General features: G+C 39.3%; 1 protein-coding gene across 31 annotated transcripts in view; it reads left to right on the top strand.

The window, feature by feature from the left end:
- Window positions 1-26,793, top strand: part of dst (dystonin) — a 291,289-nt gene that overhangs the window by 142,046 nt on the left and 122,450 nt on the right. For all 31 annotated transcript variants that reach the window (XM_087278762.1, XM_087278728.1, XM_087278746.1 and 28 more), the window contains 15 exons: window positions 966-1,235; window positions 3,455-4,003; window positions 7,234-7,410; window positions 9,831-9,954; window positions 10,223-10,431; window positions 11,082-11,399; window positions 13,560-13,726; window positions 15,754-15,910; window positions 16,972-17,098; window positions 17,227-17,283; window positions 17,545-17,780; window positions 18,057-18,186; window positions 19,818-20,017; window positions 20,951-21,449; window positions 24,823-26,291. In XM_087278762.1, the coding sequence (XP_087134888.1) occupies window positions 966-1,235; window positions 3,455-4,003; window positions 7,234-7,410; window positions 9,831-9,954; window positions 10,223-10,431; window positions 11,082-11,399; window positions 13,560-13,726; window positions 15,754-15,910; window positions 16,972-17,098; window positions 17,227-17,283; window positions 17,545-17,780; window positions 18,057-18,186; window positions 19,818-20,017; window positions 20,951-21,449; window positions 24,823-26,291 (4,689 nt within the window). The remainder of the gene's footprint in view (window positions 1-965; window positions 1,236-3,454; window positions 4,004-7,233; window positions 7,411-9,830; window positions 9,955-10,222; window positions 10,432-11,081; window positions 11,400-13,559; window positions 13,727-15,753; window positions 15,911-16,971; window positions 17,099-17,226; window positions 17,284-17,544; window positions 17,781-18,056; window positions 18,187-19,817; window positions 20,018-20,950; window positions 21,450-24,822; window positions 26,292-26,793) is intronic.

Consider the following 26,793-nt stretch of genomic DNA (forward strand, 5'->3'; position numbering starts at 1 on the left):
TATCATTTCTGTAAACAAGAATGCTTCTTGATTTAAGAATTTTGAGATATTTGGACTAGAAACAAGACACAAAATCAAAAAGAAAAGCAGGTTTTTGCAGTATAGATGATGGTTAAATATTATATAAAATAAGATAAACATAATAAATAAATATTTATGTCCACCAGTCACATTTTAAGCAATGTAAATTAAGTTTATTTGTTAATAAGTTTCACCTCCTCATATGTTTCCATTAAGTCTCTGGAGAAAAGGAAGTTCTCAGATCAGTTTTAGGTGTTATATGTTCATTTTCTGTACGTTTCTTGAGACAAAGCTAGCGATTAATAGAGCGTGCACTCAGATAATTAATTTGTTCCCTCTTTTTAAGTAAATATTCTCCTACTATTTATTGATTTGTTCTTACGGTTTACTAGTCCATGCACACAATTTACTAATTCATTCCCTTTATTTACTGGAGTGTGTGCACTATTTATTAATTCAGTAATTTGTTTTAATAAACTGTGTGCTTGTTCTAGGTAAATCGTGTGCAACATCTTGAGTTACCATTTAAGCCTGTGTATTCAAGAATATTTCTATATCTCATTACCAACCCAATTAAAATCCCTCTGTCCATACCATGACCGAATATAGCAGAAGTGTGTTTTTGCGAATGCATACGCAGGCAGAAAGTACAGTATTCACTCAATCGTGTGCACAATTTGCCAAAGAACAAGGGCATAAATTAATATAGCACTTTTAAAATAACCATAAAATTAGTATATCCAGCACACAATTTACTTCAAACAAGCCAACGAAATTAGTAAAGTTAACATTTCATAGTTCAATAGTTCAAAATAATAAATCATTCCAGCTTATTTATTTAGTTTTTTTTTTTTTTTGCATGTCATGTGTGGGACATGTAGTGACTTTTTTATTGCATTCATTTTATTCCGGCTCTTAAAAGAGTATTTGTGTGGACTTCACAGGTAGCAGCTGTTGAACAACTTGAAGAAAGCAAAACCAAGATTGAAGGACTTCTGGGCTGGATCTCCAACATCGGGAAAGAGAAAGAAATGGGAGGAATGCAAAAAGAGAACGGAAACATGCCGGAGTTCACACCGATGAAGAGTATCATGGAAGAAGGAGATGATCCTAATGGAAATGCGCTGGATACTACCGACAACACAGGTCCACGTTCAGCTGAAAAACAAGACGGTAAAGCCCTGGATCTGGACCAGCAGTATAACCGAGTTCAAGTACGTCACTTAGTTTATATTTACAGTAAATAATATGGAGGGGGAAGAGTTAACGGGAGTGCACCCTTCACTGCCACACTGCAAATAATGCCTTTCTTACTAAGAGTTTTCGTCTTGTTTTTAGTCCAAATATCCAAACATTCTTAAATCAAGAAGGGTTTTGTTGACAAGTACAGAATATGGTCTTGTTTTCAGAAATATTATACCAAAATTGAGTGAGTTTTTCCTTAAAACAAGCAAAATAATCTTCCAATGACATAAGATTATTTCACTCACCCCAATGGCAGATTATTTTGCTATAAAGTGGGGAAAATAAGCGATGTCAGATGCAGTCCTAATGTTTATAAGAAAGTGTCTGGTGCATAAGGAGAGGAAAGGCGAGGCAAGTTTATTTCTATAGCACATTTCATACACAGTGGCAATTCAAGGTGCTTTACATAAACATGAATAAACAGGACAAGTTTAGGACATAAAATGCAGACAATAAAAAGTATTAAAAACAAATTAAAATGAGTTAAAATAGGTTATAAAAGAATGAAAAAGAAAACGAAAAACATAATAGTGCGATCTGTCGGACGCAGCACAGTGCTCATTCAGTAAAGGCACAGCTAAACAGATGTGTGTTCAGTCTTAATTTGAATGTGCCTAATGTTGGAGCACATCTGATCATTTCTGGAAGCTGATTCCAGCAGTGAGGGGCATAGTGGCTGAAGGCAGATTCACCCTGCTTTGACTGAACTCTTGGAACTTCTAGTTTATATGATCCTAATGATCTGAGTGATCTGTTAGGTTTGTATTCAATGAGCATATCTGTGATGTATTGAGCTCCTTGGCCATTTAGTGATTTATAGACCAGTAATAATACTTTAAAATCTATTCTGAATGTAACTGGCAGCCAGTGTAGAGACCTGAGGACAGGTGTGATGTGCTCTGATTTTCTGGTTCTGGTTAGAATTCTGGCTGCAGCGTTCTGGATGAGCTGCAAGTGTCTGACTGTCTTTTTGGGAAGGCCAGTGAGGAGTCCATTACAGTAATCCACCCTGCTGCTGATAAAAGCATGAACAAGTTTCTCCAAGTCTTCACTGGAAACAAAGCATCTGATTCCTGCAGTGTTTTTGAGATGATAGTATGCTGATTTACTGACTGCTTTGACATGACTACTGAAACTCAGATCTGACTCCAGAGTCACACCAAGATTCTTGACCTTATTTTTTGTTAAGGAGAGGAAAGAGTCTGTCTCTATAAGTGGTTTCTTCATCCCACTCACCTGCCTGAGGCACACTCAGAATTGTGCAATGCTTTCCCAGAAACTTAAGTAAGTTAAGAAATTAAGTTAAGAAATTAGGTTAGATTAGTAACTCTAGAAACTTAAGAATGTTAAGAAAGTAAGCTAAGTACTGTAACTTAAGTAAATAACATAAATAACTTAGGTCAAGTCATTTAAGTAACTTAAGTAAGCCAAGAAAGTATGTTAAGTTAGTAACTTAAATTAAGTAAGTAACTTAAGGAACTAAGTGAGTAACTCACTGTGTTTATAAGAAAGTGTTTGGTGCATAAGAAGTACTATAAATGTAATAATGCTACTCTCCTCACATGCTGTTTAGTAAGGAAGTGAGGCAACTGTAGAGTTTATAAGAAGGTGTCTGGTGCATAAGGAGAGGAAAGAGTGTGTCTCCTACAAGTGGTTTCTTCATCCCACTCACCTGCCTGAGGCACACTCAGAATTGCACAATGTTTTCCCAGTAGTGTAAGTAAGTTAAGAAATTAAGTTAGTAACTTAAGAAACTTAAGTAAGTTAAGAAAGTTAGTTTAGTATCTTAATTAAATAACACAAATATCTTAGGTTAAGCCATTTAAGTAACTTATGAAACGTATGTAAGCCAAGGAAGTAATTAAAGTTAGTAACTTAAGTAAGTTAAGTTAAGAAATTAAGTTAGGTTAGTAGCTTAAATAACTTAAGTAAGTAACTCACTGTGTGAAAGTGTCTGGTGCATAAGAAGTCCTATAAATTTAGAGATGCTACTTTGCTCACATACTATTGTACTATATACTATAGTGAGGCAACTGTAGAGTTTATAAGAAGCTATCTGGTGCATAAGGAGAGGAAAGAGTGGTTTCTCACACTCAGAATTGCACCATGCTTTCCCAGATACATGAAGTGTTTGTTAGACTAATTAACGAGGGGCACACTGACTCCTCAATCCTCCATTTCTCCTCAGGCGCATCATCAGGAGATCTTGTCCCAGCAGCAGGATTTAATCATCGCCACACAATCAGCACAAGCTCTACTGGACAAACAGGCTCAAGTGCTGTCGCCGGCTGAAAAAGACAAGCTCCAGCGGGATATTAAAGAGCTGAAGGGCCGCTACGAGTCCTCACTCACGCAGGCCGAGCAGCAGATGAAGCAGATCCAGGCGGTCCAGGAGGAGTTTCACAAGTTTAAGGCAGATTTCGATGAGTTCGAGACCTGGATCCAGCAGGCCGATGGGCAGATGGAGGAGCTCGGGACGTCTGCTGATAATCTGGACACTCTGAGGATTAACCTCCAGAGACAGAGGAGCTTCTCTGAGGATGTGATTTCTCATAAAGGAGACCTGCGCTTTATCAATATCTCCGGGCAGAAGGTGCTGGATGCAGCGAAGGCTTGTGATCGGGGGGAGTTTAACGGGTCGGATGGGCTGCCGGCGGTGGATATGTCCGGGACTTGTAATGCAGTGAGGGAAAAGCTGGACTCTGCTGGATCTCGCTATAAAGCCCTGCACACACAGGTAATGCTGCTGTTTTTTACCTTATTCAGTGGTGCAGCGGGTAAAGTGTAAATGATTTGCCTCTTTTTTATTTATTTTTCCAAATATTTCCCAAATGATGTTGAACAGATTCAGGAATTTTTCACAGTATTTCCTATAATATTTTTTCTTCTGCAGAAAGTCTTATTTGTTTTATTTCGGCTAAAATAAAAGCAGTTTTTAATTATTTTAAAGGCTTTTTAAGGTCAATATTATTAACTTCTTTAAGCAATATTAGTTGTGGATTGTCTCCAGAACAAACCCTCTTTATAAAATGCATAGCCTAATAACTAATTAATTAATTAGTGAGGGAAAAGCTGGACTCTGCTGGTTCTCACTATAAAGCCCTGCACACACAGGTAATGCTGCTGTTTTTCACCTTATTCAGTGGTGCAGCAGGAAAAAGTCTAAATTATTTGCCTCTTTTTTGTCTATTTTTCCAAATATTTTCCAAATCATGTTGAACAGATTCAGGAAATTTTCACAGTATTTCCTATAATATTTTTTCTTCTGGAGAAAGTCTTATTTGTTTTATTTCGGCTAGAATAAAATCAGTTTTAAATTTTTTAAAGCCATTTTAAGTTTAATATTATTATCCCCCTTAAGCAATATTAGTTTTGGATTGTCTACAGAGCAACCCATCTTTATACAATGACTTGCCTAATTACCAATTAACTAATTAGTGACAGAAAAAGCTGGTTCTCGCTTTAACCTTTACACACACAGGTAATGCTGCTGTTTTTCAGCTTATTCAGTGGTGCAGCAAGAAAAAGTCTAAATTATTTGCCTCTTTTTTATTTATTTTTCCAAATATTTCCCAAATCATGTTGAACAGATTTAGGAATTTTTCACAGTATTTCCTATAATATTTTTTCTTCTGCAGAAAGTCTTATTTGTTTTATTTCGGCTAAAATAAAAGCAGTTTTTAATTATTTTAAAGGCTTTTTAAGGTCAATATTATTAGCCCCTTTAAGCAATATTGGTTGTGGATTGTCTCCAGAACAAACCATCTTTATAAAATGCTTAGCCTAATAACTAATTAATTAATTAGTGAGAGGAAAGCTGGACTCTGCTGGATCTCGCTATAAAGCCCTGCACACACAGGTAATGCTGCTGTTTTTCACTTTATTCAGTGGTGCAGCGGGGAAAAAGTCTAAATTATTTGCCTCTTTTTTATCTATTTTTCCAAATATTTTCCAAATGATGTTGAACAGATTCAGGAAATTTTCACAGTATTTCCTATAATATTTTTTCTTCTGCAGAAAGTCTTATTTGTTTTATTTCAGCTTGAATAATCAGTTTTTAATTTTTTAAAGCCATTATAAGTTCAATATTATTATCCCCCTTAAGCAATATTAGTTTTGGATTGTCTACAGAGCAACCCATCTTTATACAATGACTTACCTAATTACCAATTAATTAATTTGTGATAGAAAAAGCTGGTTCTCGCTATAACCTCTACACACACAGGTAATGCTGCTGTTTTTCAGCTTATTCAATGGACCGTGTCCAATTCAGCTTATTCAATGCAGCGAGTAAAATAAGTTTTGAACACGACACATCACTATTTTTTCTAGTAAATATATTTCTAAAGTGAGCTGCCCACTTGAAAGGATAGATATTACAGGTAATGCTGCTCTTCTTTACATTTATCACAGCTAGAATGTTATGATGCACATGTGAAAAAGTTTGTGCACCCTATTTCATTTAATGTTTTATTTTATGTCTTATTATTAAAACTATGTGGTTATTTGCAAGCTCAAATTGGGAAGATAAAACCTCATCATAGGACTCGAACACCATGGGGTTGTTTATTTAACCACAACAAGGCCAAGATAGGAATGACAAATTAAAGACTTTGATTCAGAAGCCTGCAGATTCATTTATAGCTGTCATGACGTGAAGTTTGTGTGAACTGGAAGTTGCTGAGACTTTTATTTCAGTATGTTGATGTATTTCCGACTGAAATGGAATCTTGAGACACTTTTAATGTCCTAATATGAAGAAATTAAATTTTCACATGTACTGTGTTTTTCATATACTTCCTGTATGTCCAGTAGCATTTCATGATTTACAGTTTATTGTTGCCAACTTTATCACTATGAAATAATGATGTCAAAAAGATTAACTTTATATGACCATTTACAACAATCTGACCAATCACAACCGACTAGGCCATCCAACTAAGTGTTTGAGACACAGTTAGAAAATAGCTTTATATAGCATAAAATTTAATTTAAATACTACAAATAGTTGCATTATTGAAATGTATGTTTTATATATTTTTTATTTTATGTATATTATGTATTGTTTGTAATAATCAATCTTTTTTTTTTTTTTTACAATTTTGTGTGAATTAGTTAAAAACGTGCTTTATGCAATATTATTTTCTATCTTTTACAGTCTTTGGACAAAATCAGCCAATTAAATGTTTTCTAATTTGTTTGTTCAGGTCATCTGGTGAACATTTCAGTTTCATCACATTGCAAAATAACGAAAATGCCAGTGTTTTTTTTTTTCACAAATCTACTCTAAAAATAAAGTAAGATATTACATTTTAACTTATGCATTTTTTGTATATCAAGTTATTTTAGTGACACCATATATTTGCATTTACTACAGTACACACATGAATAGTTCTAGATGTGAAATGCAGCACTTTATAAATACCACCAACAGAGGGCAGCATTTGTCTCTGAATGCTTCTGATTCTGCAAACATTCGACTCATGTTCAGCTCTTACAGTTGAAGTCAGAATTATTCCAATCTTCAATTATTTCCCAAATGATGTTGAACAGATTCAGGAATTTTCCACAGTATTTCCTCTAATATTTTATTTTATTTCTTTTTTGTTTTATTTCTGCTAGAATAAAAGCAGTTCTTAATTTTAAAGCCATTTTAAGCTCAATATTATTCGCCCCTTAAGCAATAATAGTGTTGGATTGTCTCCAGAACAAACCACTGTTATACAATGACTTGCCTAATTACCCTAACGTTACCCTAATTACCCTAGTGAAGCCTTTAAATGTCACTTTAAGCTGAATAATAAATTAAAATTAAAATAAATCAGTTGTTATAAATGAGTTATTAAAAATATTATGATTAGAAATATGTTGAAAATATACAGGATGGCTAATAATTCTGACATCAGCTGTGTATTATGGCATTAATTGAAATTGTTTAAAAACTGCATGTGTTGTCATTGGTTTCAGTGTAATCAGCTTGGCAGTAACCTGAGGGACGTGGTGGAGAAGTTCGGGAGGTATGAAGATGCGAGTGTTGCTCTGGTGAAATGGCTGGACGTTTCAGAGGAAGAGTCCAGAAAACATCAGTCTGAGCCCATCGCTGGAGACCCTCAGAGCCTGCAGAGGCAGCTGGAGGAGACCAAGGCATGAACACACACTGATCACTTCACACACACTCGGCAGGGCTTATATAAACACTCACCAGAGAGATTTCTCAGGTTAAAGTCTGCATGAACCGAAAGCTGTGACCTGTTTATATATATATATATATATATATATATATATATATATATATATATATATATATATATATATATATATATATATATATATATATATATATATATATATATAGATGAAGTCAGAACTATTAGCCCCCCTGAATTATTAGACTGCTTGTTTATTTTTTCCCCGATTTCTGTTTATTGGAGAGCAGATTTCTTCAACACATTTCTAATCATAATAGTTTTAATAAATCATTTCTAATAACTGATTTATTTTATCTTTGCTATGATGACAACATAATATTACACTTGATATTCTTCAAGACACTTCTATACAGCTTAAAGTGACATTTAAATGCTTCACTAGGTTAATTAGATTAGCTAGGCATGTTAGGGTAATTAGGCAAGTTATTGTATGATGATGGTTTGTTCTGTTGATTATCGAGAAAAAATATAGCTTAAAGGGGCTAATAATATTGTCCCTAAAATGGTGTTTAAAAAACTAAAAACTTATTTTATTCTAGCCGAAATGAAACAAATAAGACTTTTTCCAGAAGAAAAAATATTATCAGACATACTGTGAAAATTTCCTTGCTCTGTTAAACATCATTTTGAAAATATTTTAAAAAGAAGAAAAAAAATTGAAAGGGGGGCTAATAATTCTGACTTAAACTGTATGTGTGTATATATATATATATATACAGGGTTTTACATTAACACCCGCTAACCCGTCAAATGCGGGTAGATTTCAGCTTTGGCGGGTTAGACAGACAATCCCACTGGTTGATAATAATTTTTAAATTGAGGTTTTCCTAAAAGCAGGCCTGATGCTTGTAAGAGCTCAAAATTAGTCTTTTTGTAAGCAGCACCGTTTGCTTTCACTTTGAACAGTTTATTAAATGGCCTAAAGTTAACCGTGAGCATGTGATCATCCTTTCATTATCACACACGGTATGTTTCACCTGCTTTCATTTGCTTACGGTTTTATTTGCTTTCATTTTTCTTAAAATGGTTTAATTATCGTTTTTTACAATATTGCTTTAATGGGAGATGAACTCTCCATTTATGTGTAGTTAACTGGTGATGTGAGAGATCTTTAGCCAGGACAGATTACTGTGCATAGTTTTGATACATGACAGTAGTTACTTTTTAAAAGTCAATTGCTTTTCTTTCTTTTTTAAGAAATGTTTTGTTAAATAAAAAGTATAGTATACAGCTATGTTTTGCTTGTTTTGACACATAAAAAATTTGTGGCTAAGAAATAATTATTGTTTAGTGTGGTTATAGAGATGAATTTGGTAAATCGTTAATTTTGAGCTCTAAAAAAAAGTCATGTGAATAAAAACTAATTGCAGTATAACACTATGAAACCATGACACATTTGCTCATGCTCATGAATGAGGACGCATGTGGACATAACACAAGATTTAAATCAAGTAATTTTAGGATGTCAACGTCAAATTTATGCATATAAAATATATTTTCCCAACAACAAAATTGTGGCTAGTGAAAATGCAAAGTGGCTAGTAACACTGGAAAACTACTAGCCACAGTGGCCGATGATTAAAAAAAGTTAATGTAAAGCCCTGTATATATATATATATATATATATATATATATATATATATATATATAGTGGAATATTAAATGAGAAAGCACTGGGCGTGGTTTGTTTTTCCTTCTGCAAGCTGATTGGCTGCAGTAAAGTAGGCGTTTCTTTCAGAAAGATGAGGAAAAGAGTTTGGGGAGAGTTTTACAACAGACTCCTCCTCCTTATCATTTCCGTTTGATGTTAAAACTGACAGCTTGAGGGGCGTGGTTAAGTATGTTAGCCACTCCCAAAACCTCAGACAGACCTAATCTGAGAATTTACCTGAAAACAAACAGGACGTAATCATGGGGGATCTGGACCAGGTGTGTGAGTGAAGTGCATGATGGCATTTGTAGTTCAATAAAGTGGCAGATTTGTAGTTCTTCAGCGATCTGCACAGGCTGGGTCGCTGGTGATTGAGACATTATTATTATAAAATGAACAGTTACAGTCATGATTTTAGTTGTTGTAGCAAAAGTGGATGCAGAAGCAGACAATGCTAATCACACTTAAATAGATTACATTTCCCATGATGCACTCAACCTCATTCGGTGAGTTCAGATACACAGAGGAATGTGTTCATAATCCATTACTGTTCACTAGGGATGCATACTGTATGTCCTTATGCTGAACCATTCACCTGTCTTGACTTATTGAGGTGGATTTCATACACATATCGCTGCTGTTGTGGTCAGTGCATTGTCTGGACTCTCATTAGTGTGTTGTATTCATGGTTTGCTGTGCTGTAGAGTCTTCAGGGTCAGACGGCGGTGCGTCAGTCAGCAGTGGAGATGCTGAGGAGAAACGCTGATGCTCTGATCAGTGCAGACGGAGACCTGCTGTCCAATCCAGACCACATCCAGGAGACTGTGGGTGAGTCCACTGAAACCACACAAACATAACTAATCATGAACTGTACAGCACTGATTAACCATTCAACATTTACGAATGCATTATTAACATCCAAATCCATGCTTGCTAACATGAGTTAACACGATCTAATAATGAACGACTGTATTTTAACATGAACAACTACTGTAAAGTTTGTTTTTTAACGTATTAACGTATGACATTAACTAATGCAACCTCATTGCAAAGCCTTCAAGCAACCCGTGACCTGTGAGCGCTGCTGTGTTTGCAGACGACATCTCGGAGCGCTTTGCTAACCTGTGTAAGAGTGTGAGCGGCCGCAGTGAGAGGCTGCAGGTGACTCTGACGCGCTCGCTCAGTGTTCAGGACGGCCTGGACGAGATGCTGAGCTGGATGGAGAAGGTGGAGGAGAGCCTGCAGGAGACGCCGGCCGTGGCCCTCGACTCTAGATCCATCGCAGATGCCCTCAGCAAAGAGACAGTGCGTGACCATTCACCCCTCATCCAAAAGAATCCACTTAAAGATGTTGTTAGCCTTCATGTGAAGTTTTAATGTCATTTAAGCGTTGACATTTTTGTTTTCCCTGCTAAAAACATCCAGCTTAAACTAGCCTAGGCTGGTTGGCTGGTTTTAGCTGGTTGACCAGGCTGGTTTCAGAGGGGTTTTGGCCACTTCCAGGCTGGTTTCCAGCCATTTCCAGCCTGGTCTTAGCTGGTCAGGCTGGAAAATGACCAGCTACATCCAGGTAAAACCAACTTGACCAACCTGTTTTAAGCTGGACATAGCTGGTTTTGGCTGGGCTCCCAGCCTGGCTAGGCTTGTCAAGCTGGTTTTAGCTGGATTTAGCTGGTCATTTTCCAGCCTGGCCAGCTAAGACCAGGCTGGAAATGGCTGGAAACCAGCCTGGAAGTGGCCAAAACCCCTCTAAAACCAGCCTGGTTGACCAGCTAAAACCAGCCAACCAGCCTAGGCTGGTTTAAGCTGGATTTTTTCAGCAAGGTTGTTTTGGAGAAAAGCTTTGCTGGATTACTAAATAAAGTTACAACTGCTAAGATCAATTTCATTAGTCCATAAATATCTGAAACCTACTAAAACCGTTGAGTTCATAACTAGACAACATTGTGTGTCAGGCTCTGGAGCAGGACATGATCAGCCGGCAGAGCAGCGTCTCCGCCATGCAGCTGAAGGTGAAGGCGTTTGTGGAGAGCGCAGACCCAGCCGCCGCTGCTCTCCTGCAGACCCGGATGGAGGCTTTGAGCCAGCGCTTCACCGACGCCTCTGAACGGCACAAACTGAAGCTGAAGCGGATGGAGGAGCTGAAGCTGAAGGTGGAGGAGTTCGAGAAGACATCCGAGGAGCTGCAGCAGTTTGTGTTGAAGAGCTCGCAGGCTCTCACAGAGACAGACGGAGCCCAGAGGAACATCGCTGAACTCTCACAGCTCGTACAGGTGAAGTAGTATGTGTGCATGAATTGCAGGGGGGTATTGGTGGGGTTAATCGTTTTGATTAACACTTGATCCCTCCTGAAGGATGTCAAAGCAAGATCTGGGAAGTGGTCAGCCCTTTAAAACTGAGAAATAGTTCGGCCTGATCTGTATTTTAAAGGGCACATGATTTAATATTAGTATTATTGTTTTTCTGAGTGTGCCAGTTTAGGTTCAGTTCAACACACAGTTCAAAAGTGTTATTTGGGGGCGTGTACACAGTTTGCTGTTTTAGGGGCGTGTAGCTTCACATGAAAATTAGTTTCAAATTCCCGCCCAACGTATCAAGGGGGCGGAGCCAAGAGCTCGCCCGCTCTGTGTTTGGGAACAAGCAGGCAGACAGAGACGCTGCATGAGAAGATGAGCATTCAGCCTCGGCCACAGACCAAGCAGAGAGTACACAATCATTCGTGTCTTTGTATAGTTTCTCAGCAAACTGTGTGCGAGTTTAAAGTGCCGAGCTTGTACACAGACTAATAACCACGCGCACTTAATTAACTTTGACTGAGGCACCGGATGACCCACTTAGAGTCGCTACACGGCACACCAGACACGGACATTCGCATGTTCAGATGGCACTCTGGTAGAGATCAGCGCGGGACTAAATATTGAATCCTGCCAGGTTCTAGCACAAATCCGACCGCTCCCGCTTATATTCAGCATGTGTCGTCCCGCTGCCCGACTCGCCCTGTTTTCTACCCGCCACGCCCGTTTCACACTAACGAGTGGGGGGAGAACAAAATCGAAAACCACCCAGCTATACAGAGTCCAGACAGCCTATAACAAGCTGTCTGTATAAACACACACACATAAGCGCGCTCTTTCTCTCTCTCTCTCTCTCTCTCTCTCTCTCTCTGACACACACACACACACACACAGCAACAAAGAGACACTACGTGAGGCAAAGGCGACTTCTGTGACCTCGAGAAATGCAAACGGCTGAAGTTTAAGGTTGACGCAATGAAAAGTACACGTTTGCAAACCTACCGAATGCTGATCTTGTCTTGAGCCCGAATGAGCCTTACATCTCAAAATAGAGCAAGGGTGTTCCTCTAGCGACACCGCTGTGACTCGCACGCTGAAAATGGCAGACGTGAAACAACAAACTGAGGATATGGTGACACGCGCCTGTCAATCAATATTGGTGGGCGGGGGGACGCACTCCTACGTAAAGTTGCGGTTGATCTAAAAACCGCTCCTATTGGTCCACCATTTTTATGTTGTTAAATTGAAAAAAAGTACTGTGTGTTTATATCACCCCAATACTTATACACATATCTGTCCAGACAACTTGAAAAGTAGATTTTTCACCATAGGTGCCCTTTAAATAGTAATGTTAATCATTAACATAATATATAATATCAATATTTATCTGACTACCCCTATAATGGTTCATTCCATTGTGAATGCAATCAGTCTATGCGAGAAAATAATCATTGAACAGTCTGAAAGCGGCAGATCTAGAGCACCGATAGACATTGTAAGTGTTTTACAAGACTTGTGCTTGTTTCTACATACAGTACATCCTAAAAGAAAAGTCATATTAGATGCATAGCTTGTATAGTTTGACCTAAAGTAAGCTGAAATATCTAATCAGAGGATACTGTAGGTCAGATTACATTAAATATCTCACAAATATTACATTCAGAAATGTAAACATTCATTTATTTTCTTGTCGGCTTAGTCCCTTTATTAATCCGGGGTTTGCCACAGCGGAATGAACCGCCAACTTATCCAGCAAGTTTTTACGCAGTGGATGCCCTTCCAGCCGCAACCCATCTCTGGGAATCATCCACACACACATTCACACACACACTCATACACTACTGACAATTTAGCCTACCCAATTCACCTGTACCACATGTCTTTGGACTGTGGGGGAAACCGGAGCACCCGGAGGAAACCCACGCGAACGCAGAGAGAACATGCAAACTCCAGAAATGTAAACATGTCTAATAAAATAATATATATCAGGCTTCGGTATCTAACATAATAATAAAGGCTAAGAACTATTATTAAACTAAAGGGTTTTTTGTTTATGTTGAACCCCGATAGCTCGTCTGTGTGCCTTTATTATAATCCATGAATGTCTCTCGTTGAGGTTGTAACAGTGTTTGTTTGTAGGACACGAGCGCGGAGTTATCTCAGCATGTGAAGGACGTGGAGACTCTGCACAAACTCTCAGAAGAGCTCAGTAAACTCGGTCCTGAAGGAAGTGCAGATCTTCTCCAGAACAAGATGAAGAACATCTCTGACAACTTCAACGCTCTCAAGGAGACACTGACAGAGAAGTATGACGTCATTAAAACAGAGCACATAGCATAACATCTACACTTAAAGGAATAGTTTGTTCAAAACTGAACATTTAGGCTGCTTTCACACCTACACTTTTGTTTCGGAACTTGTCTCGTTTGCCAAGTTAGCGCGGTTCGTTTGGCATATGTGAACAGGGCAATCGCGATCTGTTCCACGCCAAAGTAATCGCTCTGAGATCGCTTGAATGAGGTGGTCTCGGCTCGATTGAAACGAACCCTGGAGCTGTTTGACTGCAGTAAGAAAGCGATCCGATCCGAGCGCGGTTATATCACAGTGTTTTATGGATATGTAATAGGCATACGGCTATATGAAGAGAGATTTATAAGTAGGGCGGGAAGTTTTGCGAGTCTCCGGATGCCCGCAAACGAGTGATGATCTCCCGGTAATCTCGCGTCTCCCTCCTGGTCCTCAAATAGGCATCGTCGCGCACCCTTCTCACCCCTCCCCACCGCATCTCTCCTCAGACACGTCGCGCGCGCACCCTGTCAATCACCACTAAACCACCACCTCTCCTGACAGCTGAGCGGGACGCTGCAAAATAAACCCTGACACTCTGACCAATGTGAGGAGAGTTTACTCGCACGTGACTTGTTTTAGCTCTTTTGGTCCGATTAGAAACTTTGCAGTGTGAAAGCGAACCGCTCCAAGAGCAAAGAGCAACAATGTAACAATTGTAATCTCTGTTTCGCAACAACTGAATCGATTCACAGGTGTGAACGCACCCTTACTCATTTGCTCTCCCTTAAGTGGTCTCAAGGTTTGAGGAATGCTGGAAACCTGTAACCATTGACTTCGTTTGTAGGGAAAACAAATTGTAGGTGAATCATGGATACAGGTTTCCAACATTTTTCAAAATATCTTCTTTTATGTGCAACTGAAGAAACTCAAACAGGTTTGGGATGAGTAAATGGTGAGTAAATGATGACACGATTTTCATTTTTGGGTGAACCGTCCCTTAAACAAAAACATTGTAATCTAATATTCCAGTGTGTCCTAATCATTTTTTTTTGTCTTGGTTTGTGTATTTCCCTGCTTTTTAATTGCATTAAAGCTGAAAACAAACAAAAAAAAATACTACCAAAATTGAACGAATTTTTTTTCTGTTAAACACAAAAGGAGATGTTTTGAAGAATATCCATGGGTGTCAATGGCTGTTTTTTTGCAGCATTCCTCAAGCAACTAAGCTTCTTTTGTGTCCAACAGAAGGAAGAAGCTCAAGTTTTTTGGGTGAATAAATAAGTTTGACTGAATAAATGAAACTTTAAGAGAATGTTTGATTAGCTAGGACTGTTTAAGACAACATAGGCTCATTCTGAAAGCGTAGCCCTGTGTACATTTCTGCAGAACGCAAATTATGTAGCCAGAGGCTTTAAAACTGCAGTATGATGCCGTTCCTTTACGCCAGGCGTGGCCAACCCTGTTCCTGGAGAGCCACCTTCCTCAGAGTTCAGTTGCTACCCATATCAAACACACCTGAACCAATTAATTAGGACTTGAACACCACGTGATAACTACAGGCAGGTGTGTTTGAACTGGGTTGCAACTGAAATCTGCAAGAAGGTGGCTCTCCAGGTTGGCCACCCCTGCTTTGCGCACTACCAGCTGACCGCTTACCTTCATAGGGATGGGTTTAGTGTTGTTACCAGTGGGGAGATTGGTCAGTCAGTCTGTCAGTCAGTCGACAGCGGCCTCTGGTGGATTTACATGAGAACAGCAGGCATGAATGGCACTCGTGAGTGAAATTTGAGATCTGAAAAAGCGTTCACAGCGGCCTCTGGTGGATTCGTGAAAACAAAAACTGCAAAAAACGTAGCTCCTGGGACGTATTTGATGCTCTCCGGAAATGTATATAGGGATACATATCAATAATGAGCCTAGGTTGGTTAAAGAATATGCTCTAATGAAACAATATTATAATCAATATAGCGTTAGTTCTGCATGTGTCCAGAAGTGGAGCTGTTTACTGAAGCTCTGTGTGTGTGTGTGTGATTGTGTGTTGCAGAATGGCGGAGGTCTCGTCATGTCAGAATCAGCTGCAGGAGTTCAGAGCGGCTGCAGGAGTGTTAATGAAGTGGCTAGAGGAGACAAAAGAGCGAGTGCCAACACTTCAGCCCAACTGCAGTGAACAGGGCCTGAGAACTGACCTGAAAACGGTCAACGTGAGTCCTGCTGTTCACTCTTACACTACGATAATAAATCATTCAGCATTACACAATGAAAATAAATGCACAGAAGATCTAAAACAGCAATGAAATAACAGGAATACTTCAGTTTCACTATTAACTAGTGCTTTATTACCTGCTCATTGTTATGTATTAGTACTTAGGATCTTATTCTACATTCCTTATTCTACCCAATACCTAAACCCAACTACTTCTGTGTTATCTATCGACCCTCAATTTGTATTTTAATATTAGTACCAGGTCTTGGAAATGTTAAGATTTATACCAAATCTATGGATTTTTTTTTTTGATTAAAAAAAAAAAAAAAATATATATATATATATATATATATATATATATATATATATATATATATATATATATATATATATATATATATATATATATAAAAAAATTTTTTTCATTTATTTCTTTTTTTTTTTCATTTATCAAAAAAAAAAATCCATAGATTTGGTATAATTTTTTTTTGATAAATGAAAAAAAAATAAATAAATGAAAAAAAAAATATATATATATAATATAAAATAAAATATTAAAATATAAAATTATATATATATATAAGAAAAAAAACATATATATATATAATATAATATATATATATATATATATATATATATATATATATATATATATATATATATATATATATATTTTATTATTTTTTTTTTTCTTTCTTGCAGTTCCCATAATTTTTTTCATCAAATATAAGATGCAAAAATTTTTATACATAACTTTTAAAAAAACCAAATCAAGCACAAATTTTCTTTTTAATGCGAATATATAGATATGGCTTAGTACAGTATTGTACGATGCGAATATATAGATATGGCTTAGTACAGTATTGTACGATACAGGTCAGTACGGGTCACTTTTATCAGGCTTGCGTTTCCACTGCATAAAGGATACCAAGGGTGCGACAAAGTCTCTACTGTTAAACAGAAATTGGGAAATATACAGGAGGGCGAATAATTAAGACTGCAACTGTATGTTGTAGAGTTCTTAAAAGACATTTGCTGGTCTTTTCCTTCTGTCTGCAGGACTTGCTGGACGCCTGGACCTCCAAATCTCCCGCGGTCCAGGATATAAATAGCAAGGGATCTGCTCTGTGTAGCCTAATCAGTGTTTTGACATCGCCAGCCAAAGCCAAGATACATCACAACTCAGGTATTGCCACGGCGTATTTTAAGATTGGAGCGAAACATTCATCACACGTCTGTGTTCTGCATGATCACTCATTCAGTCCGTCTCTGGAGAATGCAAACAGACGGGATATCGGTGTTTTTTTTCTGTAGGATCGGTTGTCAGCAATGGTTCTGGTCCAGGAAATCATGCCTTTCTGACAAACCAAGGTGAAAGTTCATGCTAATGATGGATTAGTTTTGGGTTTACTTCAAGGGGGTGTTCATAAGACTGTCATGACGTCTTTATAATCATAATCAGCTTGCTTATGACAGCTGCTATTAAGTGTGATATTTTACAGTGCATGATTATAAAGGGCTTATAAACACCCCTTCAGGTAAAGTGTTACCAATATTAGTAACAACAGCATTTTAAGCTGTAAGCTTTGACTAATTTAGTGACCGCTGTGTATCTGTTGTTGTATTATGTAGAGCTGATGACGGTCCAGCAGAACGTGTCCTGCATTAATAAGGATTATGATCATCTCGGGGAGCTGCTGAAGAGCCGGTCTTCAGACTTTAATGCTTTGCTGAAGAAATTTGAGGGTGTTTGTGAACAGGCCGAGTCTCTGCGTCAGTGGATGGAGGATGCAAAGAAGACGGCGGCATCCTGGAGGAGACACCCATCTGGGAACGACTCGGTCAAATCACAGCTGGAGCAGCAGAAGGTAAAGAAAACCTATTAATATGTATACATTTTAGTTAGTACGAGTACTGTTTGCTTTCTAGATATGTATAAGTGAGCATGTGCAGATTAATGTGATAAATTCACATTTAGAAGATATAAAACTGATGCAAACATGTAAAGCTTGTAGCTTGCCGCTTCCGCCTAAATAAATCGACGGTTTTATTCATGTCACCTCATACTTGAGTTACTCATCAAACCTTCATATAATCATCTCTATAACAGTCCTGAAGCAGCTGATTATTGCGTCTGTCTGCAGGTCTTTGAAGAGAACATGAAGCAAAAGCAGGATCAGCTCCAGCAGCTGAGGGAGAATCTCCAGCGCTTGATCCAGGAGAACCCGGACTCACCCGACGCACAAAAGTGGAAGCACATGCTGGCACAGATAGGTATGCATCCATCCATCACATCCAAAGGCATTCATCTGTTTTATCTGCGGTGTGGACGGACAGACGGATGGCCAGGTGCAAAAAACACACACTCATCTCCTGCACAACTGTGAACTGAAATCTGGCCCATATATATATATATATATATATATATATTTATATATATGCTCAATACTTTCCTTGGCAGCAATTACAGCCTCAAATCTTTCTGAATATGATGCCACAAGCTCTGCACACCAGTCTTTGGGAATTTTGGCCTGTTTCTCTTTGCAGTATCTCTCAAGCTCTATCAGGTTGGATGGGAAGCGCCGGTGTACAGCCATTTTCAGATCTCTCCAGAGATGTTCAATAGGCTTTAGGTCTGGGCTCTGGCTGGGCCACTCAAGGGCATTCACCGAGTTGTTGTTGTGAAGCCACTCCGTTGATATGTTGGCGGTGTGCTTTGGGTCGTTGTCCTGCTGGAAGATGAACCATCGCCTCAGTCTGAGGTCAAGAGCACTCTTGTGCAGGTCTTCATTCAGGATGTCTCTGTACATCGCTGCATTTGTCTTTCCCTCTATCCTGACTAGTCTTCCAGTTCCTGCTGCTGAAACACATCCCCACAGCATGATGCCAACACCACCATGCTTCACTGTAGGGATGCTGTTAGCCTGCTGATGAGCACCGCCTGCTGTTCTCCAAACGTAACGCCTGGCGTTCACTCCAGAGTTCAGTTTGAGTCTCATCAGAGCAGAGAGTTTAGTTTCTGATGCTCTGAGAGTCCTTCAGATGGCAAACTCCAGGCGGGGAGTGTCTTCCGTCTGGCCTCTCTACCATACAGATGCCTGATTGGTGGATTGCTGTACAGATGGTTGTCCTTCTCTAAGGTTCTCCTCTCTCCACAGAAGAACGCTGGATCTCAGACAGAGTGACCATCGGGTTATTGATCACCTCCCTGACTAAGGCCCTTTTCCCCAATCACTCAGCTTAGATGGCCGGCCAGCTCTAGGAAGAGTCCTGGTGGTCAAACATCTTCCACTTACGGATGATGGAGGCCGCTGTGCTCATTGGAACTTTCAGAGCAGCAGAAATGTTTCTGTAAGCTTCCCCAGCCTTGTGCCTCCAGACAATCCTGTCTCGGAGATCTACAGACAGTTCCTTTGTCTTCATGCTTGGTTTGTGCTTTGACATGCACTGTCAACCCTGGGCCCTTATATAGACAGGTGTAGCCTTTTCAGATCATGTCCAATCAGCTGAACTGAGCACAGGTGAACTCCAATGAAGCTGCTGAAACATCTCCAGAATGATCAGTGGAGACAGAATGTATCTGAGCTCAGTTTAGAGTTTCACGCACTGTATATATATAGAAAACTAAAAACTAAATAGAAATGTTTTTCTAAAATATAAAGCTATAATAAAACCATGCTAAACTACAATGAACATCTCTGAAATGCAAAACAAATTCAAAAACGGTATTGAAATAAAAAAAACTAATAAAAACAAATGTCACTATAAAATATTGCATTATTCTTATATTATATAATTAATATGATAATTTTTGCATATGTTACTATTATGTTACTATATGTAATGATCTTGACCAGTATTGCGCTGGGAGTGATGGAGGGATGTGTGCTGCTCTTCACACACAGATGCTGGATGGGAGGAGGTCAAGGGGTCAATGGAGATCCGGAAGCAGCACCTGGAGGAGTCGTCCCGCATGCTGGAGCTCTTCCAGACGACCCGACCGCAGCTCTCGCAGTGGCTGCAGGAGAAGGAGCTGATGATGGGCGTCCTGGGACCCTTATCTGTGGATCCCAACATGCTGAAGACACAAAAGCAGCAAGTACAGGTAGACTGAATGTGCCGGTTAAAGTGTCCGAGGGGTGAAAGGATGTGTTTTCTACAGGTGGTCTGTCAAGAATTAATAATATTAGAGGTTATGTGTGTAGAGTAAGGGTGGAGAAAATGCATGCATGTGTGTATTTATCAACCCGGGCTCATTGTGGAAACGTAGCCCCGCGGACGTTTCTGGAGACCGCGGAATATGTCCCGGGCGGGTTTGTACGGCTGCAGTTTTTGTTTTCGCGAATCCGCGAGAGGCCGCTGTCCGACTGACCGCATGATTGACTGCGCAACCGGCCAATCGGCCGACCCGCCCTCCTCCTTCGCTGAACCCAACCAATTTTACCGATCGACCCGCCCGCCTGCTCGCTTCCCTAAACCCGAGCAACAGTTTACAAAAGCCGTCCAAAAAAAGAAAAGCCCAGATTTTTTTTTCTACCGCGTTTTCAGATTTCGCCGCGTTCTCACCCTGTCACGAAACTCGTTCACTTAATTTTTGGGATTCTGTTTTTGTCTTACCTGATTGCTGGAACCGCTCTTTCCCGGACTCGAAACCGGTCGCCGTGGTCGACTCCTCATTGCATCTCGAGCCTGCCGACGTACACGCTTAGCTGAGTGGACAAACGGGTTGCAGCGGGGAAGCCCTCCACAAGGAGGTAAGGCAAGCGCGAAAGGGAACAGCGTCACACTGCCCCGCAGCGTTCGCTTGACAAAAATAAACGCGCCCGTACGTACCCCCCGGGACGTATTCCGCTGTCTCCAGAAACGTCCGCGGGACTACGTTTTCATAATGAGCTTGGGTTGGTATTTATATATACATAATAAATATGCGCAGCACACACCCTTAAATATACGTCAAAACAAATGGTTATTTTGTTGGTAATGTGTTAATTACCTTTTGCCCAGCACTACTAATGTACCGTGTTGTTTCTTTAATTAGATCCTCCTGCAGGAGTTTGACAGCCGCAAGCCTCAGTATGAGAAATTAACCGAAGCCGCCGCATCAATCACCAGCAGCGCATCAGAGAAGCAGGATCCAGCAGTACAGCAGGTCCAGGATCAGCTGGCGTCTCTTTCCCAGAAGTGGCAGGCTTTGACGGGTCAGCTTTCTGAAAGACACGCTCTCATTGAACGAGCTGTCGGGAAGACCACTCAATTCCAGCAGCTCCTGCAGAGCCTCAGTAAAAGCGCCACTTGCTTGGAGACTGAGCTGAATAACCAGCAGAGCCTCAGCAGCAGACCTGATGAAGTCAAGAAGCAGATCCAGGCCACCAATGAGATGCTTTCTCAGCTGCGAGAGGAGAAGAAGAGGCTGAAGGAGGCCGAATGCATCTGCGCAGAGCTTTCCAAGATGATTACTGAAGAATATCTCAGAGCAGATCTTAGTAAACAGCTGGAGAGCGTCACGAAACCATTCAGACAACTCGAGGAGAAAGCAGGTATTGGAGTTTACTTCAGCTACTCTTTAAAGTTCGCAAGCTTGGACCGTTTCTGTTTTTCGTATTGTGACGCAGTTCCTACAGAAATAGAATATTGAATGAGAAAACAGTGGGCGTGGCTTGTTTTTTTCTACTGCAAGCTGATTGGATGTAGGCACAGGATGCCAACATGACGTCAGATTGACCGTGTAGCCCAATGTCATAGGGAGGTTGCATTTTATTTGGAAATAAAAATCGGGTTGACGTCAGAACCCAACGTATTGGTTTATGTCCATGTCCAACATCCAATCTAAAATCAACCAAATATCAACGTTTAATGATGTCACAGCTTTTCGTTGTGTGGACGTTACCACCATGACGTCTATCAGATGTTTGGTTGCCATACCTGACGAATAAATGTATCAGTATTTGACGTCAATACGATGTTGGTTTAAGATGTTGACTCGACGTTGGATTTTGGTCACTTTCCAACACAACCTAAAATCAACCAAATATCAACATCTAATGATGTTACAGCTTGACGTCATGTTATGGTTACCACTATGACGTCTATCAGATGTAGGATTTTGGTTGCCATGCCTGACGAATAAATGTCAGTATTTGACGTCAATATGATGTTGGATTAACTTTTCGGTAGTTTGGTAATACTTGGTTCTAATTTATGAATTTATTTAAATTGCACCTAATTTATTAATAAAATGTGTACATTTTCAGTGTTTGGAGGATATGTAGTGACTATTTTAGATGTTACTAAAGGTCAAACTATACAAATTATATGTTTATTTTTACATTTTTTTAGGCTACAAATGTTAAATGTTGTTTTTCCTATCATTGAATGGGACAATTGAATGCAAAACTGTGGCACGAAGCACTTTGGGGCTGTCAAATGTATATTTATATCATACATTTTTAATTATTAATATTTAAGAAAGCTAATATTGAAGAAAGCTATTTCTTACTATTAAAGGACCCTACCATGTCCTAACTAAAACATGACGCGGCGTGTGATAAAAGCAATCTTTTCCATGTGAGAAGGAGTTCTTGTACTAACCATCTGTGATCTGTGACACGCAAAATTTCTACTTTAGAAACACAACTATATTAGGGTGCGGGTCAGTCGATGGGTGATATACTCATGAAAAACCCCTAAATTCTAACGCACATGTATGAGAAGGTATGACCAGTATGTGGCATGCATGAGAAAATATAGCCCAGTAACACATTTGATATTCTCAAAAATATAGATTTAAAACGTATTTCACGTATTGCGCATATATCCAATGAGCCTGGGTTGGTCTTATTATTATAATTAAGATATTTGCTGTTTATTAGTACTTTAAAGTGCGTGATCTTATTCCACATCCCATCATAGCTAGAATTGTACCCTAAAATGAAGTCTGACCAAGATTTCTTATGTAACGAAGTTATATTTTACCTTGTGTTCACCAGACAAGCGTCCTAAACCCAACTATTACCTTAATAACTATTAATAAGCAGCAAATTAGCCAAGTATTGAGGCAAAAGTCATAGTTATTGTGTTGTTGATAGCTAGAATTGTACTTTAAAATGAAGTCTGACCAAGATTTGTTACATAGCAATGTTATATTTTACCTTGTTTCACCAGAATAGCAGCCTAAACCCAACTACTACCTTAATAACTATTATTAAGCAGCAAGTTATCAGTTTATTAAAGCAAAAGTTATAGTTATTGGGTTGTTGATAGCTAGAATTGCACCTTAATACAAAGTCTGACCAAGATTTATTATATAGCAATGTTAAATTTTACCTTGTGTTTACCAGACAAGCAGCCTAAACTATTACCTTAATGACTATTAATAAGCAACAAATAATCAGCTTATTAAGGTAAAAATCATAGTCTTGTTTTTGTTAATACCAAGAATTATACCCTAAAATGGAGTCTGACCAAGATTTCTTAAATAACAATATTATTTTTTACCTTGTGTTTACCAGACAAGCGTCCTAAACCCAACTATTACCTTAATATCTATTATTAAGCTGCAAATTAGATGTTTATTGAGGCAAGTCATAGTTATTGGGTTGATAATAGCTAGAATTGTATCCTAAAATGAAGTCTGACCAAGATTTCTTATGGTACAAATGCTAAATTTTACCTTGTGTTCACCAGGCAAGCGGCTTAAACCCAACTATTACCTTAATAACTATTAATAAGTATCTAATTATCAGTTTATTAAGGCAAAAATCATAGTTATTGGTTTGTTAATACCAAGAATTGTACCATAAAATGAAGTCTGACCAAGATTTATTATGTAACAAATGCTAAATTTTACCTTGTGTTCACCAGACGAGCTGCCTAAACCCAACTATTACCTTAATAACTATTAATAAGCAGCAAATTAGATGTCTATTAAAGCAAAAGTTATAGTTGTTGTGTTGTTGATAGCTAGAATTGTACTTTAAAATAAAGTCTGACCTAGATTTGTTATATAGCAATGTTATATTTTACCTTGTTTTCACCAGAATAGCAGCAACTATTACCTTAATAACTATTAATAAGCAACAAATCATCAGCTTATTGAGGCAAAAATCATAGTTTTGTTTTTGTTAATACCAAGAATTATACCCTGAAATGAAGTCTGACCAAGATTTCTAAAATAACAATATTATTTTTTACCTTGTGTTCACCATACAAGCGTCCTAAACCCAACTATTACCTTAATATCTATTAAAAGGCAGCAAATTAGATGTTTATTGAGGCAAGTCATAGTTATTGGGTTGATAATAGCTAGAATTGTATCCTAAAATGAAATTCTAACCAAGATTTCTTATGGTACAAATGCTAAATTTTACCTTGTGTTCACCAGGCAAGCGGCTTAAACCCAACTATTACCTTAATAACTATTAATAAGCAGCAAATTATCAGTTTATTAAGGCAAAAGTCATAGTTATTGGTTTGTTAATACCAAGAATTGTACCATAAAATGAAGTCTGACCTAGATTTATTATGTAACAAATGCTAAATTTTACCTTGTGTTCACCAGACGAGCTGCCTAAACCCAACTATTACCTTAATAACTATTAATAAGCATCTAATTATTAGTTTACTGATGCAAAAATTGTAGTTATTGGTTTGTTAATACAAAAAAATTGTACCATAAAATGAATCCTGACCAAGAATTTTTATGTAACAATGTTATATTTTACCTAGTGTTCACCAGGCAAGCTGCCTAAACCCAACTATTACCTTAATAACTATTATTAAGCAGCAAATAAGATGTCTATTGAAGCAAAAGTCATAGTTATTGGGTTGTTAACAACTAAAATCTTATCTTAAAATGACGTCTGACCAAGATTTCTAATGTAACAATGTTATATTTCATCTTGTGTTCGCCAGCTAAGCGGATCGAGCAGCTCAACTCGGCTTTCGCCAGCTCTCAGCAGTTCCACCAGACATCGAAAGACTTCCAATCCTGGCTGAATCAAACTCTACAAGACCAATGCAATCCACAACCCATCTCTGCTGATGTGCAGAAGCTCAAACAGAGTCTCAAAGACAACAGCGCTGTTCAGAAAACCATTAATGACCACGAAGAACCTTACAGAACCATCATGAAAGAGGGAGAAGCTCTCCTCCAGAGCACCGAAGGCGCAGAAAAGGTGGCTCTTCAAGGACAGCTCTCTGCTTTAAAGTCCAACTGGGAAGATGTGAAGAAAAGCAACGCGGAACAAGCAGAAAAGCTTCAGACGGCAATGCAGAGGGCACTGAAATACAAGGAGAACGCTGAGAAGCTGAACTCGTGGTTGCAGGAGTGTGAAGACACGGAGAACACGGTGAAGCTCAGCGTAAGCTCGGTCGAGATTGAAGGATCGCTCTCGCAATTAAAGGCCATCCAGAAGGACATCGATAAGCATAGAGGACACATAGAAATGATGAACAGTGCGGCAGACGGCCTCCTGGAGGTCATCACAACAGATGGAGATGCAATTAAGGAGGACAAGCTATCAATTGGTAAAAGAGCTGATAAGCTGACGGAAGATCTGACGCTCAAGCGAGAGGCGTTAGAAAGCATCTCGCAGAAGCTGAAAGAGTTCAATGACCTCCAGAAGGAAGCTAAAGGACAATTGGAGAGCGCAAGGAAAGTGCTGGATGTTCACTCCTCATTGGGTGTCCAGGCTTTCAGCAATAAAAGCCTGAGCAATATGAAGGCTCAGCAGAACGCTTTGGAGAGCGTCCACAAGCAGATCGAGCATCTCAAAAGTATCGCACAAGGACTCGTTGTTGATGCATGCGAGGCCGAAGGTGTTACAGATCTTCTTCTGCAAGCAGACAGCCTGGAAAAAGACCACATGTCCATTAGTAAAAAGGTGGACGATGCTTGCTCCAGTTTGGAGAGCAAACTTCTTGGAATCGGACAGTTCCAGAACAGCATTCGGGAGATGTTTGCAAGCTTCGCAGACTTGGACGATGAGCTAGATGGCATGGCTCCTGTGGGACGAGATCTTGAGATCTTGAGAGATCAGAAAAGTGCCATCGAAGCGTTCGTAGCCAAGCTTCAGGATCTGACGCGCAACACATCCAACGGGAGAGACAGTTGCAGGAAGATGCTGGAGTCGGAGGCTTCGCCGGATCTGCTGGGTCTGAGGAGAGACTTGGAGACGCTTGGAAAACAGTGTGGAAAGCTGATGGACAGAGCCACCGCGAGAAAGGAGCAGGTTGAGGAGACGCTCGGTCATCTGGAGGAGTTTTACAGCAAGACGCAGGAGTTTACCAGCAACCTGAGCACTGCGGAAAGGCAAGAGGAGTCCCAGGGGTCTGTCGGATTGGAAACAGAAGTCATTAATCAGCAACTGGAGTCCTTCAAGGTAAGATTTGATGTGTTGTAGCGATCTGACTGGGTAGAGGTGCCAACCTATACATTTATAGGTACAAATTAAAACATTTCTGCTGCTGTAGCCCATCCGCCTCAAGGTTGGCCGTGTTGTTTGTTCAGAGATGCTCTTCTGCAGACCTCGGCTGTAACGAGTGCTTATTTGAGTTACTGTTGCCTTTCTATCAGCTGGAACCAGTCTGGCCATTCTCCTCTGACCACAACAAGGCATTTGCACCCACAGAACTGCCGCTCACTGGATATTTCCTCTTTGTTGGACCATTCTCTGTAAATCCTAGAGATGGTTGTGCGTGAAAATCCTAGTAGATCAGCAGTTTCTGAAATACTCAGACCAGCCCGTCTGGTACCAACAACCATGCCACATTCGAAGTTACTTAAATCCCCTTTCTTATCCATTCTGATGCTCAGTTTGAACTGCAGCAGATCGTCTTGACCATGTCTGCATGTCTAAATGCATTGAGTTGCTGCCATGCGAT

The sequence above is a fragment of the Danio rerio genome, chromosome 13, assembly GCF_052040795.2.
Source record: "Danio rerio strain M-AB ecotype USA chromosome 13, GRCz13ab, whole genome shotgun sequence".
NCBI lineage: Eukaryota > Metazoa > Chordata > Actinopteri > Cypriniformes > Danionidae > Danio > Danio rerio.